Here is a 16,241-nt window from a genome sequence, read left to right as displayed (position 1 = left end):
CCGTGCACAGGCACTTCGTGAACGCACAGCCTTGAAGAGAAGCGCTCAATATGCTACAAAGCTCAGTCTCGGAAGAAGGCTGAAGCTGAAACCACTGCCCCAAAGCCTCAGAGGGCAGCGTTCTCCAACTTGGAAAAACTGAAAGGCGGCTGGTGGGAGTACCCCAAATGGGGTAATGCCTCATCTGGCTCTCAAAGAGGAAACAGAATTTTGTTTTTCCCAGTAAGAAGGAAGAGAAAGCAGTAAGACGAGAAGCATTTCCCCAAAGTCATGGCTAGCATGACTCAATACGTCCACCTGGAATATATTCCAGATATATCCATGGTGGGATGAAACAAACACATACATAAAAAAGGGGGGAGCCTCTTGTTTCATGAACTACAGAGGAAGCCTCTGGCAGCTCATGGTGGCCTGAGCACATACCCACACACACACTGACCCCTACTGTAATCCCGGCAGTAGAGAGAACAGGCAAGGGTTTGCTGAGAGGGCAAATTCCTGAGCCCCACCCCAGATCAACAAAGAATTTAAGGGTGAGCCTAGGAATCTGCATGAGAAGACACTCTTGCTTTCTCAAAACCACGCAGACAGCAAGACTGGAGGACCACAGGAAGAGATAAGACGGCAAAGTCCTCCCGCTAAGCCCTTGGAAACTGGGAACTCAGCAACCTCTCGGCACGAATGTCCACATCCAACATCTTTCGAAATGATCCAGAAGATGAGCGCTCACACACAGGAATGTAAGCAGAGACGTGCTCTGCGAGACACTCAGGTTCCAGAAGCTTTGAGAAGTGCATTCCTTTAGGCCACAGATAAATCCTTCGAGGATAAAGCTGCAAGGCTAAGGCTGTACTAACTGCCTTGTTGCTTCAGCTAGTGTGAAACTGGCCTAGCCCAAACACAGGTAGGAGGCTAGCTGCCCACCTGAGGGTCTCTGCACAATCTGAGCCATTCTTCCGCAGATCATCGCTATTACTCAATTTCCCCTTCCATGAGACTCTCCCTCACCACCCTTGAAGACATACTATTCTGACTGTGCCATTGCATGGATTCCTTTTCGCACATAGGAGAATTGAGGCTAGAGAGGTGGTCCAATGGCTAAAAGCACTATCGCTGCCCTTACAGAAGATCAATTTTCAATTTCCAGCACCTGCGCAGGGGCTCATAACTGTCTATAGCCCCCCATATGGGATCCAATGTCTTCTTCTGGCCTCCCAGGACACCAGGCATGCAAAACACCCATATACATAAAATAAATAACAATAAAAAATAAAAAGGTTTTGTTTTAAGAATTGATCGACACCACTTATCTGTCCCTTATCTGTCATCATTCCCTAAGGTTCCAAAGGCAGAAATCTGTGCCCATTTTGTTTACTACTCTATAGCCCCCGCACTTCAGACTGGACCTGGAACACAGTAGGTCCTCAAACACATGTCCCCAGTGGAATTTACTATAGACATACAAAACAGAGTCACATGGCCGTCACGGAAACTGGCATAGCTTATATAACTTCACGCACAGGGAAGGGAAGACTGGATGAAAAGGAAATTTCACAGTCCTTTAATTGTCTAGGCTTTTGTGAGCCTGAGTATGTAACCCACTTTGTAATTGGTGTTTATGGGTGACTTCACTTAATTGAAGTTTCTAGGTTTTCTTCCACTAATTTTATATAACTTATATAATCTTTCAGAAGTAATCCCTCATGAAATGTTCTCAAAACATTTCCCTTTTTTTTTTTAAGGAAAAAAAAAACCTGCCTCCTCTGACTTAATTAGGGTATCCCTAATTAGGGCCAGCACAACATCAAACGGCTAAATTCCCTAGGAACCAGGTTCCATGGGACCGTAGGTCTCTTTCTGGTTGCAGAATGACCTCCGTCCTTCCCAGCAATGGCTCGGGCTCAGGGCTACTCCCAGCTAGGCTCCTCACTACCTACTTCCTATCGGGGTGTCTGCTGCAATTATTCAGGCCCCATATCACATCCTGCTGTGGCATTGGCTTTGAAGGTTCAGTAAACAGTCACTTCAAAACAAAGGAGGACCATTAAACCCAACTCAAAGACTTCCTTAATGGCACATGCTCAGCTGCAAGGAGCCTGGCTTCAAAATGCAATCGTGGTCTCCCTGGAAACTAATCCGCCACATTGCCAGCCCCTAACAGCAAGGATCTCCCCACTCCTGGCAGCCACTCAAGTCTTCTGGAGCAGGTTCAAGCAGAGATGTGTCCTGAGGTGGCCATCACTCTCCACCTACATCTCTCTAGTGAGAAGGTAGAGGCACCAACAGATGAGTCAACTTCAAAAGCTTCAGGCCAATACTGGGTGGGTCCTGTCTCTCCCTTGAGACCCCCTCGAAGTTTCTAGCGTGTGTAGGCTGATAAGCATGTATGCATGTGTGCACTCAGGCTCATGAACACAAACAGGCCAGAGATGGATGCTGAATGTCCAGGCTCTTTCTGCCTCCAATAGTTCTGGGGTTATAGGAGTGCACAGACACGCCCAGTGTCGTATGTAAAGTGTTAGGATTTGAACTCTGGTCCTCATGTTTGCACAGCCAGCACTCAGACCTGATGAGCCATCTCCTCACCGCACCACCCGACCCCATAAAGACTCTTGAAGCTGCCCAGGGGTAAATCTAGATTCTGTGTGTGATATTCAGACTCCTGATGGCACAGTTGAAACTATCAAAGGGATGGATGAAATGCATCCACCACCGAATATGGACGGAAAATTCTGAAATGTCACACTGTGAGGGTCAACCTAGAGTGACATGCAGAGCACAGTCCTGGAGCTGATGTCACACGGCCTGGGCCTAACTTTGGGCTCCACTTCTCGCCTGCTACACAGATGGCTAAGCCTCTGAGCGCCTCTGCTCCCCCATCTATAAAACGGGAATGACAGCAGTGTCTACCCAACTGGGTTATTGGGAGATTAAGTCAGTTTTCAAGTGTCAAACACTTACTGCACAAGTAAAGAGAAACTCAGTTGTCAGTTGGGTGTCACCCAGACCAAAGGCATTCTGGGAATGCCTTCCCACCCCAAGTGGAAATCAGAGGAACTCCTCAACATCCCCCACCAACTCTTGGGTTGACTTCTTGTGTGACTACAGTGAAGACTGATGTCTTACCTGCACCTATTGTAAAAAACTCCCAGACCAGGGCAGCCACACGTCCATCTCTCCCAGCCAGCCATGCCCAGCATGCCCCACGCACCTCATCAGATTGCAGGAGACAAGACACATGCTGCTCTTGAAAGTTACTTGTAGGTGGAAAGTGGACAAGCAAACATGACATGCAGAGTCAAAAACAAGAGTGATCTTTTACTTTTCCCAAACACGAGTGCTACTACTAACAGCAAGGAATGCGTGTGTGCGTGTGCACGTGTGCGCACATACATACACGAACATACACATGCTTGATTCCAAATATCAGAGTTTTAATTTAAATTTGCGTAGACTTGCCGGGTGGTGGTGGCGCACGCCTTTAATCCCAGCACTCAGGAGGCAGAGGCAGGCGGATCTCTGTGAGTTCGAGACCAGCCTGGTCTACAAGAGCTAGTTCCAGGACAGGCTCCAAAACCACAGAGAAACCCTGTCTCGAAAAACAAAAAAAACAAAAAAAAAAAAAAACAACCTTAATTTTAAAAAAAGGCCCAGGAAAAGTAAAATAATTTGCCCAGAATAATGAGGCCAAGAAATGGCAGAACCTGGCTTTAAAGTTCAAAGATTTTGATGATATAAATTTTAACTATTTGGTAGACTATAAAGGATGTCCTCATAGAACCCCTCTTAGGAGGAGTGGCTTGAGAAGAGGACCCTTCCCTGTGGTACCTGAAAGTGTGAGAATGATTTCAACAGGCAGAGATGGGGCAGGAAAGTGAGGAGCCATAGTGTGAGGCGCCCAGGACACACAAGGGCCAATCAGCTGGAGCCAAGAGAGTGAGCCTAGACCTCAGGCCAGAGGGCAGCTTTGGGAAGACAGGCAGGGAGAAGCCCAATAGGACCAGGTCTTGGGAGGGAGCGGAAGCTCCATGTGTACTCAATACTGGACATAGGCAGAGCCAGAGGCCATGAGAGACAGGTGGTGTTCACTCAGAAAACTGAGGGGACCACAAAAGATAGCCCAGCAAGCCGGGCAATGGTGGCGCACGCCTTTAATCCCAGCACTCAGAAGGCAGAGGCAGGCAGATCTCTGTGAGTTCGAGACCAGCCTGGTCTACAAGAGCTAGTTCCAGGACAGGCTCCAAAGCCACAGGGAAACCCTGTCTCAAAAAACCAAAAAAAAAAGATAGCCCAGCAACACAGGTTCCCCCTCCCCTTCCCTTCTCCTCTCCCCTCCCCAGTATCTCTGAAAGACTTCTCTCCTCCCATCCCACCCTCCTCTTAGGAACAGTTGGTATGGTGTGCATGTGGAAAAACAACACAAACAGGGCTAGAATGAACTCAGGGCTACTTCACTTGGCAAGAAAGAAAACCCAAACACCCCGACCTTCTTCACTTCCAGGAGCTCCATCACAGGCTCTACCATAGCTCCTGAAAGGGTGAGACAGGGTTTGTCTGAAGCAGCAGATATCTTAACTCCCTTCCCAATCTACAGGACATAATAATGCCTACCACCTGGGCCCAGTGCACCAGGCAAGAGGGGAGCCTTCCACAGGAAAACACCTCATTTTAGAATCTGCATGCGGAACCTCCAAAGCAGGCATCTTACCATATCCACTTTACAGAAAAGAAAACCGAGACTCCTAGAGACAGGGAAACTTGGAGGCAGGGTTTCCTTCAGCTCCCCATGTGCCCCATCCGCAGAATGTCATCTACAAGGGTCCTATCCTGACCAGCAACGGGTAGAAGGCAGGCAGGAAGCCCTGCTGTATGTAAGGCAAGCCACTCACCAGGCACCCACCGCCATTTGAATAACTAAAAAGAATACATTTGTTACTGTTACTTTTAGGTGTGGGGGTTTGTTTTTGTTTTGTGAGACTGAGTCCGGTACCACCCAAGACAGACCACAAAGTAGTCGAGACCCATCCTGAACTTCTGGTCCTCCTCCTCCATTTCCCCAATTCCAGGATTACAGTACTGGACCACCCCGCTTGGCTAAAGTACACAAAATTAAAAACTCAGTTCCTTGGCCACATTAACAACGTGTGTCCGGTAGCTATTGTATAATAATTTTCATACTGCAGCAGAGCATATTAGATAAGCATATTACAGATCAGTAAAAGTCTGCCAAGAATTCGAGATATACTCTTGTTGACTTTTATTGGAATTATTCAGCATTTTGCTGTAGTTTTAATTTTTTTGTTTTTGTTTTTCAAGACAGGGTTTATTTGTACAACAGCCCTAGCTGTCCTAGAACAAGCTCTGTAGACCAGGCTGTCCTCAAATTCACACAGATCTGCCTGCCTCCTGATTGCTGGGATTAAAGGCAGACACCACCACTGCCCAGCTCCATTTTGACTATCTTGAGAACTAAATTAGGTGATATCAAGATTATTCACATCCTAGTGCAAGCATCTAAATGGGCTCCTCTTACAAGAATGCACTGTGAGGGGGAAGCCCAACAGCTCAGTGATGCTCAAACCCGGTTACCTGGTGCCTCCAACATCCTAACAGCTAAGTTGCTGCCCCATGTCCTGACTCAGAGACTCAGGGAGCAGTGCTGGGGCACTGAGTCTCCCAGGGCACTCAGGGGGCCTTTACTGTAACCATGCCCATCACCCAAAGGGCACACACGCCCAGACCTCCTACTCTGGTCAGACCCACTCTCGGGCCCCTGCAGAGCCCTGTCATGTGGCAGGTTGGCAGGGTGAGAGTCACAGACAGTATCTGCTCCAGGAGCTCTTAGCACTGAGCAGTCAGTGTTTCCACTCCTGGCTGTTCTTTGAGGCAAAGAAATCAAATAAAAAGACACACAGTTCAAAAGGTACTGGACTGGTTTTGTTTTTTTTTTTTTTTCCCACTTAAACAAGACAGGAAAAGAAAAGCCTCTTAAGGACTCTGACCAAGGCCACGTATGCCAAGAATTAGAGCAGGAAGGTGGTTTTCTGGGGACCCCCATCTAAACATGTTTCCAAGGGCTCTCTACCAACATAACCCAAACTGGAGGGCTACCGGGACGTAATTAAACACAGAAAGCTCTTTTACAGGCGTGTTCCAGGGTTGGACACAAAATGAGTTTGAAGTAAGGAGTTCGCTCCGAGGAGTCATATGAACTTTGGGTGAACCTGACTAATCCATATGATTATAAGAGTGTAGTCCAGCCTCAGACACCTTGACTCCAGACCCAAGCCAGTGCGGAGATCCCAGGAGCTCTGAGAGTGCACAAGGACAAGTGCCCAGGGAAGAGGCACCCAAGAGTCTGCCGCCCCCCACCCCAGGGCTTCACCATTCTGCATGGGCCACAGGAACGGGACCTAGCAACGTCTATCGGCATGACTAATGAGTAAGAAGAAAGAGGTCAGCCACTATCTCCTCATGATCCATAAACTAAACCCCAGAGGTAACAGCGGCGTGAGAGACACCCACCCCACAGCCTCCTGGTTCCAGTCCACTCCTCCAGTTCAGAGAAGGTCCTAGTTCTGTCTATGATCCTCCTGTGGGTTAGGGCAAATGAAGCGCTACCTTCTAGATATATCCATACCCCTCCCCATACCTTAAGTTCTTAAAGAGCTCCACTCCGGGCCCAAGAGGACAAGATCTGAATACCAATTCCATCTCACCGTGGGCTCCCCGAGCCCCGGTTTCCTCATCTGCAGAGTGTGTGCAGCGAGTGTGAGGATGAACGTAAACTCATGCATACCTGGCGCCTCGTACACGTCTGGCACATAGACGTCCTTCTCCAAGTCCCTTCCTGCCCACTATGCACCATATGCAATGAATAATGAGTACCTACTATGTGTCAGGTGGCATGGCACAGCATCGCACGCAATCAAAAACCTCCTAAGTGCACAACGGGGAAACACAGCCTTGTCTAATCACACTGGGCTGAGGGGAAGAACGAGTCACCCCAAGGCCTTCCAAGCGGGCTGAGAGGTGGGAGACACAGCTTCAGGGTAGATTCTGTACTAGGGCTGGCTGGGGGCCGTGGGGCTTGTTTTGCTCTTGAGACAGACACTCTGATGAAAGCTGCAGCCTGCATCTAATTTAAGGGAGAGCCTCAGCAATCGAATACAATCGGCTTCCTGGACGCTCCGCCAATTAATTTACCGTTTGTCTCTCCATCTACTATTTAATAAGGCCATATCGGCCATACAATCTGCAAATCTGAATTAAACTGCTGAAGACAACAGCCAGTTCCAGTTAAGAGCCCCAAATATGTCCTCCTGGTGTTCTGAATGGCTAAATCCAAAATCTGTCCTTTGGCTTCCGTTCGGTCTGACGAAAGGAGTTTCTTTATTTTCGCCGAGGTGTGTGGGTTTGGTGGGAAAGCGTCCTGAAGGCGATTTCAAAAAGTAATGGGGAACTCAAAATGATCTCATTTTTCCATTTCCCAGTGGGAACCTCGAAATGGCCTCATCACAGAAGGAACCCTGCCAGCTCTCACCCATCCTTGCGAAGATGCAAACAGCTTAGATACAGACGATAAAGCATCTAATGGATCGATAGTTTCAACCTCTTCACCCTCCGAGCATTTTAGAAACCTCAAGTGAGCTGGCCAAACTGATGGGTATTATTTTTTTCCCCTTTTCCTTTATTTCTTTACCCCCCAAGATAAGATAGAAGAGGTCAAAGGACAAGCAGGCAGGCAGGCCTGGGAAGACAGGGCCCGAGGAAGGCAGGCCATTCTTATACTGAGTGTTCACTGTTTACGAGGGATGCAGATGGAGCTAGAGAGGCTGACATGGTATGGCTGACACCGTAGCAGAGTTTGGTGGTCCAATTCGGCTGATGATAAAACACCGCAGAAAAGAACACACGACTCTGGACGGGTGATTGCTGAACTAGAGCAGAGCTCAATTCAGCCTTCCTCCCATGTGAGCTGAGCTGGAAACAGCCTCCTCTACTGGGGCCTTTATGAATTATAGAATTCCAAGCAGAGAGGTTTCAGGAAATCAAGCAACAAGTTCTAAACAATTTTATCTAATAGAATATGTAAGGTAATATAAGGTAAGCCCCAAAATAACATATTTCCAAAATACGTCAAGAAGAGATTCACATCCCCAAACCCCTAAAGGGCTGCTCCCATAGAAGAGACGGAAGGAGGCACCCTCCCTAGACAGCAGCTCCTTCTGCCAATTTTATGACATCTTTACCTTCTTCTCCCACAGGCCCAAAATGAGGAAGCTGTAAAAACCCTAGCCAAACACCACCATTTGCCAAGAGAAAGCCAACCTGGGGCCCATCTGTCCTTCCCAGGGCTCTGCTCATCTTGCCTTTGTGTGGTTGTCTACCCAGAGTGTCCCACTGACCAAACTGCAACCCATCCTTCGTCATCACAGCCATATTGTTATCAGCACAAGGAGCAAGGGCAGGGCCTAGCAAAAGCCCTCTACACAGGAGGCCTCAACCAGGACCTAAGAAGCAATCCCTCTTGCTACAGGAATCCACAACAGCTAAAAGGGCAGCCCTGAAGTCACCACACAGCAGTAGACCCCATTGTCACCTCATGGTAAGTGAGGGGAAATAGTCCCCACGTGCCTCTGAACCACAGAAGATTCCCATGGAATTCAAGATGTCCCTTGAGCATCTCTAATCTTAGACAGAGCCTCAGACAGGGGATCCTGGTGGCAGGCAGAGGTGGGGGCAGCCGGGAGAAACTGAACAAGGCCCCTATTCTGCTCGGCACAGGTGCCGGTAACAGGACACCCGGGCCTAAAGCAACACATGGAAGGGCGCATCCAGGTGCAGTTGGGTATTTTTCAGCCTAGCCATATTATATAAACCTGAACCCAGGGCAAAGTTCTCCCCGCAACAGGGCCAACTAGGCTACTAGCATCCTGGTGCTTGAGCAGCAAGGACAAGGAAATATTTGATTCTAGCATCCAACTTAAAAAAAAAAGTTAATTATTAAAAGAAGACCACTATTTATTCCCAGAAGGTCAGATACTCTCAAATTTGGCTTGCAAAGTTTCTGGAACTTAGCAACTACCGGAACATGATTAATGATTCAAAACAAACAACACTAATCTGTTTACCTAACCAAGGGCCAATTCTGCGCAGAACTTGCGTAGAAAAAAAAAAAAAATATATATATATATATATATATATATATATATATAGTCTAGGACCTTCTTGGCAGTCAGCAGTCACCTCCAGACCACTGTCCCATAGATAAACCAACCACAGCCCCTCCAAGAAGCAACACAAAAAAACTGAGTTCCCTTTCCTTTCCGGGCTAACTCCCACCAGGCAGCTCCAAGGGTGATTTACATGGATCCCAGGGAAGACGGCCCATAAGTGATTTCACACACCGCCATTCATTAGTGACCACCGCCATGGCAGGGAGGAAGGAAGGGGAAAAAACAGAGGTTTCCTCTCATCAAGGAATCAATAAGTTTTTGAGCAGCTGCTGCCTGCTTTCTTGGAGCTCAATCCCAGTGGAAGCAAAGTGAGGATTTCTTCTCCCCCCACCCCTGAAAAGGATAAACACCCAGCCCCGACAGCCCAGGACTCAGCCCAATGGAGACTCCGCAGAAAGCAAAGAATTGGCCCAAGCTTTCCCGTGTCTTGAGGGTCTTTACTTTTAGACGGGTGGCACCAGGCCAGTGGAATAAGAAATTATTCCACTTTCCGTTATCTTTTTATTTTCTCCCAAAGGAAATTGACGCCCTTCCTGTGTTGCTGTACAATTATGAAGTCTCAAATGTTAAAAAAAAAAAAAAAAAAAACACGGTCTTAGCCTTTTGCTCACCCCAGTTCAATATTACTTAAAAAAAAAAAAAAAACTAAAAATGGTTCCAAGATGACAATCCAACTGTCTTCTCCCTCAAAGCAAACAAACAGGGAAAAATATAATAAACTGGTCATAAGTTCAAAGACAATAAGGACAAGGTCATCAGAATGACAGCTGGCATTAAAAGCTGACTTTCTTGCTGATGCCACATGCCCACATATCATACGCCGCTTAGCCAATAGAGTCCAGTTTCATCTTGTTACTCTTGAAGTGTCATTGCTGACCAACCCATAAAGACGTCCTCTAAAGAAAACTCAATGAAAATATATAGCCGTTCCCTTACGCATAAACAATCTTAGGAAGAAATTAGACAACCTGCGTTGATTACTGACCCCCCTCTACTTCCCCAAAGTCTACAATTGTTCAGGATCCAAAGCACAATGTAATCTTCCACTGTACCTTGAGATGAAAATATTGTGTGTGGGGGGGGGGGAATGTTTACCCACGGGATAGTGAGCAAACCTATCAAAGACAGAGAGAAAGGAACTAGAGTCAACACCAAGGAAGCAGTACATAAGAGGTTTTCCAACAACTGGTCTTGGGGAAGCCACCTTAAGCACCTACAAATGTCTAGGCAGAGCCCACACCAGGCAGCCAGATGGCAGGTGGAAGGTGCAGAGTCATTGGAGCAGGAAGGGCTTGAGGTTCAAACCACCTCCTGAAAAGAACTGAACCTTGGCTCTGGATTTTAAAAAACAAACAAACAAAAACAAAGCGAAAACTCCAGGTGTGATTACTCAGGGCCTGAAGTCAGTAATCAGTTTAGATCCCTGAATTCCTTGTTTCTATTCAGGGACTGGAAACATTATCTCCTCCAACAAAACACAGGCTGATTTACCAACCCATCTCAAAAACCTCTTCTGCACACCACAACATACAGTGTGTGCCTCAAACCGAATCTTGTTTGGACTGTATTAAGGTGGGTGAAATTTAAGTTAACAATAAATACCAGAGTTCAAGGAGTGGACATCAACCTTTGTTCTAAAGAACACTTGGATAATTCAATGTGGATCGAGGGCAAAGGAATGAAAGGGCTGTCTTTGAAGAGACTAATCCATCTAATTCCAAGCGACTGGATTAGAGGCATTCCTAAACGAGCAGGCTCTGGCTCCAGATTAGGCTACACGGATTTCTGACAAAAGGCACGAGCTTGGTAGGATTGCAAACCAGACTCTGAGCAGGACGAGGCACCTTGGCAAAGTTCACCCTGGGCGAGGTGGCAGTTGGTTCTAAAAGGAGGAGGCAGGCATGACAGCTGAGCATTCCTCCCCAAAGTCCATGTTGGAGGCCCAAGGGCTCTCCGAACCTTACAGTTCATCAGACAAAAGCTTGCCCAGGCGCCAGGCAGCGGCTGAAGAGGGGCTGTCCACACCCACTCGCCAACACAGCTTTCCAAACCTGCCCACTCTTTTGGAAGCCGAGCTTTTAATTAAACACCACCTCCCCGGATCTGTTGAGGCAGACTGGGCCTGGCCTCGAGCCAAAGAGAAGCTCCCTAAATACACTTGGGAAAAAAAAAAATCCCCCCTGTCGCCCCCAATTCCCACCTCCAGCCAGCTCCTTAAGCAGGTTCTATTTTATTAGTGTGAGTAACAGAAGTCCTGGTGTATGTAGCTCGGTGCACCAGAAAACCCACATTCGAGGATCAGGTTATCTCCAGTCCCACCCTTTGCAGGAAAAAGCCAGGGTGTTGTTCCCCGCCCCCAACACACACGCACGCACACACACGCACACACAATTCTTCCGAGAGAAGAGTGGGGTATGGGTGTGTGTTTGAGGGAGCTGGGGTATAGTTGTTTGGGAAACCTCAACCTTGTCTTCCCTCTGTGAGCCTCTCAGTTTAGAGGTCCGTCAAAAGACTACCCTTGGAACTTCAAGCACCGTGGCCCGGGGGAGGGTGCGGGGAAGGCACGGCACACCCTCAGCAGCTCTAGAACAGACTAATTAATAACTAATTTGCTCAGATTCCCCTACTTCAGGTAGACCTAAAAGCCAAGCCTGTAACAAGCCTGCCACCCAATCTTCCAGGCCGGGAGAGTCCTTCCCGCAGCCAAGCAGAGCCCCCACTCCCGATCTACCACCGCGCCAAGCACCCCACCCCGAACCCAAGGAGTCAGGTGTCCGCCCGGGCGTCCAGCTTACACGGGTCGCAGACACTCAGTCCAGGGACAGACAATGGAAAACTTAGAACTAGGGCCCTAAGCCCCCAAAGAAACAAGATGGTGTCGCCCCCTGGGATAAGGAACGCAGAGGTTGGCAAGGGGCATCAGACTCTCCCCCCACACACAAACACACAACCCCGGGAAGTCGCCTGCCCGGTGACCCAGCACAGCCGGAGCAGCGCGGCGGGTGAGCAGGTGACACCCGGGCCGCCGGAGCTCCCGCAGGTGGCCAACAGCCACGGTGCAGGCGAGGGCCCGGCGGGCCGAGGTGGAGGGGAAGCCCCGCAGGGAGGTCAGAGCAGCCGCGCCCCCGGCGTCCTACCTTCATATCGCTGATGATGGTCTGGAAGAGGCCTCCAAGCGCGCTGCATTCCTTCTCGATCACAGCCTCCATTTTCCCGGCGCGGCGGGGACAGGACCAGCTCTCGGGGCCGCTGCACTGCGCACGGGGCCGGGCTCGCTCAGCCCGGGAGCGGTTTCACCCTGGGAGCGACTCGCCTCCGGCTCGCCGCCGGTTTTGCAGAGAGCACGCGGTGCTCGCGATCCACTGCGCTCTGCCCCCCAAGTCACAATCCGAAACGCCCAGCCGCTTTGGAGGGCGAGTCGCTTACGTGCAGCGCTCGGTTCCTGGCCTCAAAAATGCCCGGAGAGGACTGACAATCAAGCCACCACGGGTGCCCACGACGGAAACGGCAAAGCCCATCTTGGTGCAAAGAAATCCGCCCGCTGACCCGGGGCCAGCGCCATTTAAAAAAAGAAAGAAAGGTTGTTGGGTGGTTTTTAGGGTTTTTTTTCCCAAATGTAATTTTTCTCTGAAATTCAAAAATAGAGAACGAAATGGGTCAGCGGCAGACGAGGTCAGCTCGCGGCGCCCGGATCTGTTGCTCGCAGACGCGGCCGCCGCCTCCTTTTCACTCGTGCGCGCCCAACCCCGCGCTCGCTCTGGCGAAGCTCCCGGGGACGTTCGTGAGGCGCACGCGCGCTCGCGGCCGTGCGTCTAGCGCGGGAGCGCGGGGGAGGCGCGCGCTCGCGGCCTGTGCGTGCGCCGCCCGAGGGCGGGGCTGGGAGCGTGCGCCGGCGGGGAGCGGTGTGGGGCGCCTGCTGCTGGGAGGAGCTGGTGGGAGAGTAGGCGAGCCCGGTGTGCGTACCCCGGACGCTCCGAGCGCCTCGCGTTGGGGGTCTCAGCGTCGGCAAGGCTACTCTGCGCCCAGCCGCCCACAATGGCCGCTAGCGTGCGGTGAAGCTGGCCCCGCCCCTCGGAGGACCTGCAAGGTCGGCACAAGTCTAGAGCCCCGCACCTGGTGAGCGCCCGGCGGGGCGGGAAATCTGCTGCTGCTGTTGCTGCTGCAGCCTGAGGAGGAGAGGCCTCTTCGGTGATGTCAGGACTGCAACGCCGAGTCACGATTGCAGAGAGCCAGCAACGAGATTAAGGAGGGTTCGGGGAGAGTATCCTGCAGTGGGATGCTGAGTTCGATAAAGTTGCAGGAATGCTGGATTGATCTGCTGTGGCGGAGTAAATGCAAAGTGCATCAGGGGGTTCCTATCGCCTCCTCATCTGTCTGTAGAGATCACTGGCTGCGTGTGACTTGAATGTTGATGGTTTTCAAGCCAATGTTGCCATAACTGCAGAAAGCACCTTGAGAGGTTTAACACATGGCACCAAAGACTGAGGTGGACTTGGGGCCTGGCGATTGTGTCCCTAGGTCCACTTCAGGGGCGCACATTCTGCCGTCTCCGGTGTCTGATATAGGGGATCAACTTGTAAGCTAACTTAAAGCACCTACCTGAACTTTGACCCTTAAGCGTTTGGAGAACAGGAGTAAATGGAGCCCGTGTTGAGCTTGACCGAAAGAATCTTGAGTCAAATGCTGCGGTTCCATCGACTCGGTTTAGCACTCTATCTCAACCAAAAAACACTCATGTTCTCGTTTTCCGCCAGGTCACTTTGCTCAACTCAGGTGCCCTACCCAATCTCCCTGATTCAGAAGGAGAGGCCTAACCTGTAAAGTCACCGGAGTGTTAGGCAACCTTGCCGCGCCCCCCCCCCAGGACATTCAGTTGCAAATGTCTCATCCTCACCGGTATTAGTGATGTTAATGTTACCGGTATTATAATGAGCCAGAGGACTGGAATGCCCAACTACCTGGGTCCCTTGGCCTTGAAAATGTTACCTAAGCCCACGGGGCCTCAGTTTGAAGTGACTGGACGGACACTTACCTGATTAGCTGTTCTCAGCACTGTAGGGGCTAATAAATGAAAACACTTAGAGTAGTAGCTGAAATATGGGAAGTGAACACTCAGGAAATCCTCAATAAAAGTAGAAACCCGGCCAAGGCTCACATATAATCTGTTTCGAGAGCACCTACTGCAAGCCTGCAGTGTTGGCACAGTGTCCCAGTGACTGCAGAGGGCCTGCCTTGTGCATTCTGCGTTCTAGGCAGTGCGTCTCACTCAAGGTCCTTATTTCACTGATGGAAGAAGTCTGACCTGGTTTTCTGCTGAAACCCTGTCTTAACCCAAACAATATCCCTCAACTGCCTCCCACCCACCTTGGTCCAACCTTAGCAGTGTGTGTGTGTGTGTGTGTGTGTGTGTGTGTGTGTGTCTGTGAACGGGTGCGTGTACAAGCGAATTTGGAGAATGGGAAGGGCATGGTCAGCAGAGGGCCAACCTCAGGTATTCTTCAGGCTATATACTTTTCTTGAGACATGTTGTCTCATAGGCCTCAAATTCTCCAAGTAAGCGAGGCTGGCCAGGCCAGTGAGCCCCAGAGATCTGCCTGTCTCTCCCTCCTCCGTGCTGAAATTCCAAAGACATCAAATAACACTTCGCACTTTTCCTGTGTGTTCTTGGGATCTAACTCCAGTCCCCTGGCCTACAGGGGAAGCACCTTCCTGACAGCTGTCTCCCAGACACAACTCTGTTATCTTTCTCTCACTTTTTTTTTTCCAGTGCTAGGAATTGAACCCAGGTCGTTGTAGGATGTAACAGTTTGTAACGACCTGTAAGAGAAGGAATAATCTGAGGAATTTCAACCCCTCTGGTCAAGAGTAAACAGGCTCAGAATGTGCACTCTCTGTTCTAACTCTTGACCTCTGGCCGATAGGCTATTTGATCTGTGGAGTCAGCCTGTTTCCTCAGAGTTCTCCAATCACTGGCTATTCCAAGGACAGGCATGAGCATTTATATCTAATATTTAATACTGCTACACGTGAGAGTTTGCATCCCAGCCTTGACCCTCAGAACTGGCCCTCTAGGAGGGTCTGTCCAGCTGGTCCTCAAACTGTACTGTATACTCAAAGCTACTGAGGGAATTTTAAGCCGCCAGAGACAGAACTCTGATTTAATTGGTCTGAGCTATGATCTGACCCTTAGGACTTTTCAAAACCCCCAGGGTTATTCTTCCCCTGCCACAACCACCCTCCCACCACCCACTCCACCCCCACCCTGAGATAGGGTTTCCCTGTGCAGCTGGGCAGCTTTGGCTATCCTGGGTCTCATGCTACAGACCAGGCTGTCCTTGAACTCCAGAGTGTTGAGATTAAAGGCCTGTGCCAACATTGCCTAGCCCGGGGTATTTTAATAGGTGGTAAAGTTAAGAAACCTTATCTGGGGCCAGGAGAGGGGGGACGACTTTAAAAGGAGGTACAGATACCCATGACTTCTTAGGAATTCAGGAACTAGGCTCTGATTTTTTTTTTTTATTTAGTTTTTCGAGACAGGGTTTCTCTGTGGTTTTGGAGCCTGTCCTGGAACTAGCTCTTGTAGACCAGGCTGGCCTTGAACTCAGAGATCTGCCTGCTTCTGCCTCCCTAGTGCTGGGATTAAAAGCATGTGCCACCACCGCCCTGCGGATTTTTTTTTTAAACTCACCATGAACATTTCATTCTGTCCTCCTTATAATATACAAGAGGGGGTTGGATTTTGTCATTGTTTATTTCTCAAAAATAGGATAGCATTAAACACATTTTTTTCTGAATCTTGCTACTAACGTTCAATTTCTGCAGAAATCCTTCTAGGTCAACCCTTCGCTGTGAAGGGTTTTTGTTTGAGAGGCAGGTGTGCAAGCTGGTTAAGAAAGTAGCAGAAAGTGACACAGTCGGGTTAGATTTTGACCCTGTCACCTCACAGCTCACTCCCTTGTGCTGGTTCTTGCACTAGCCAGCCGCCACCCCCTCACGTGTGTG

General features: G+C 49.6%; 1 protein-coding gene across 19 annotated transcripts in view; it reads right to left on the bottom strand.

The window, feature by feature from the left end:
* The window catches only part of Mtss1 (MTSS I-BAR domain containing 1), a 137,225-nt gene extending 123,883 nt beyond the window's left edge, over positions 1 to 13,342 (bottom strand). For 4 of the 19 annotated variants that reach the window (XM_041671805.1, XM_041671808.1, XM_041671806.1 and 1 more), the window contains exon 1: positions 12,377 to 13,339. In XM_041671805.1, the coding sequence (XP_041527739.1) occupies positions 12,377 to 12,448 (72 nt within the window). In that variant the 5' untranslated portion in view covers positions 12,449 to 13,339. Of the gene's footprint in view, positions 1 to 12,376 lie in introns of all 19 variants that reach the window. The other 15 variants (XM_041671814.1, XM_041671810.1, XM_041671817.1 and 12 more) reach the window with 8 other exon arrangements.
* Positions 13,343 to 16,241: the final 2,899 nt, after the last annotated feature.

The sequence above is a fragment of the Microtus oregoni genome, unplaced genomic scaffold, assembly GCF_018167655.1.
Source record: "Microtus oregoni isolate MIOR12 unplaced genomic scaffold, Mior012 000022F_ref0000154, whole genome shotgun sequence".
NCBI classification, from domain to species: Eukaryota; Metazoa; Chordata; class Mammalia; order Rodentia; family Cricetidae; genus Microtus; species Microtus oregoni.
The sequence above is the reverse complement of the archived record's forward strand: the minus strand, read 5'-3'. Positions and strand labels throughout refer to the sequence as shown.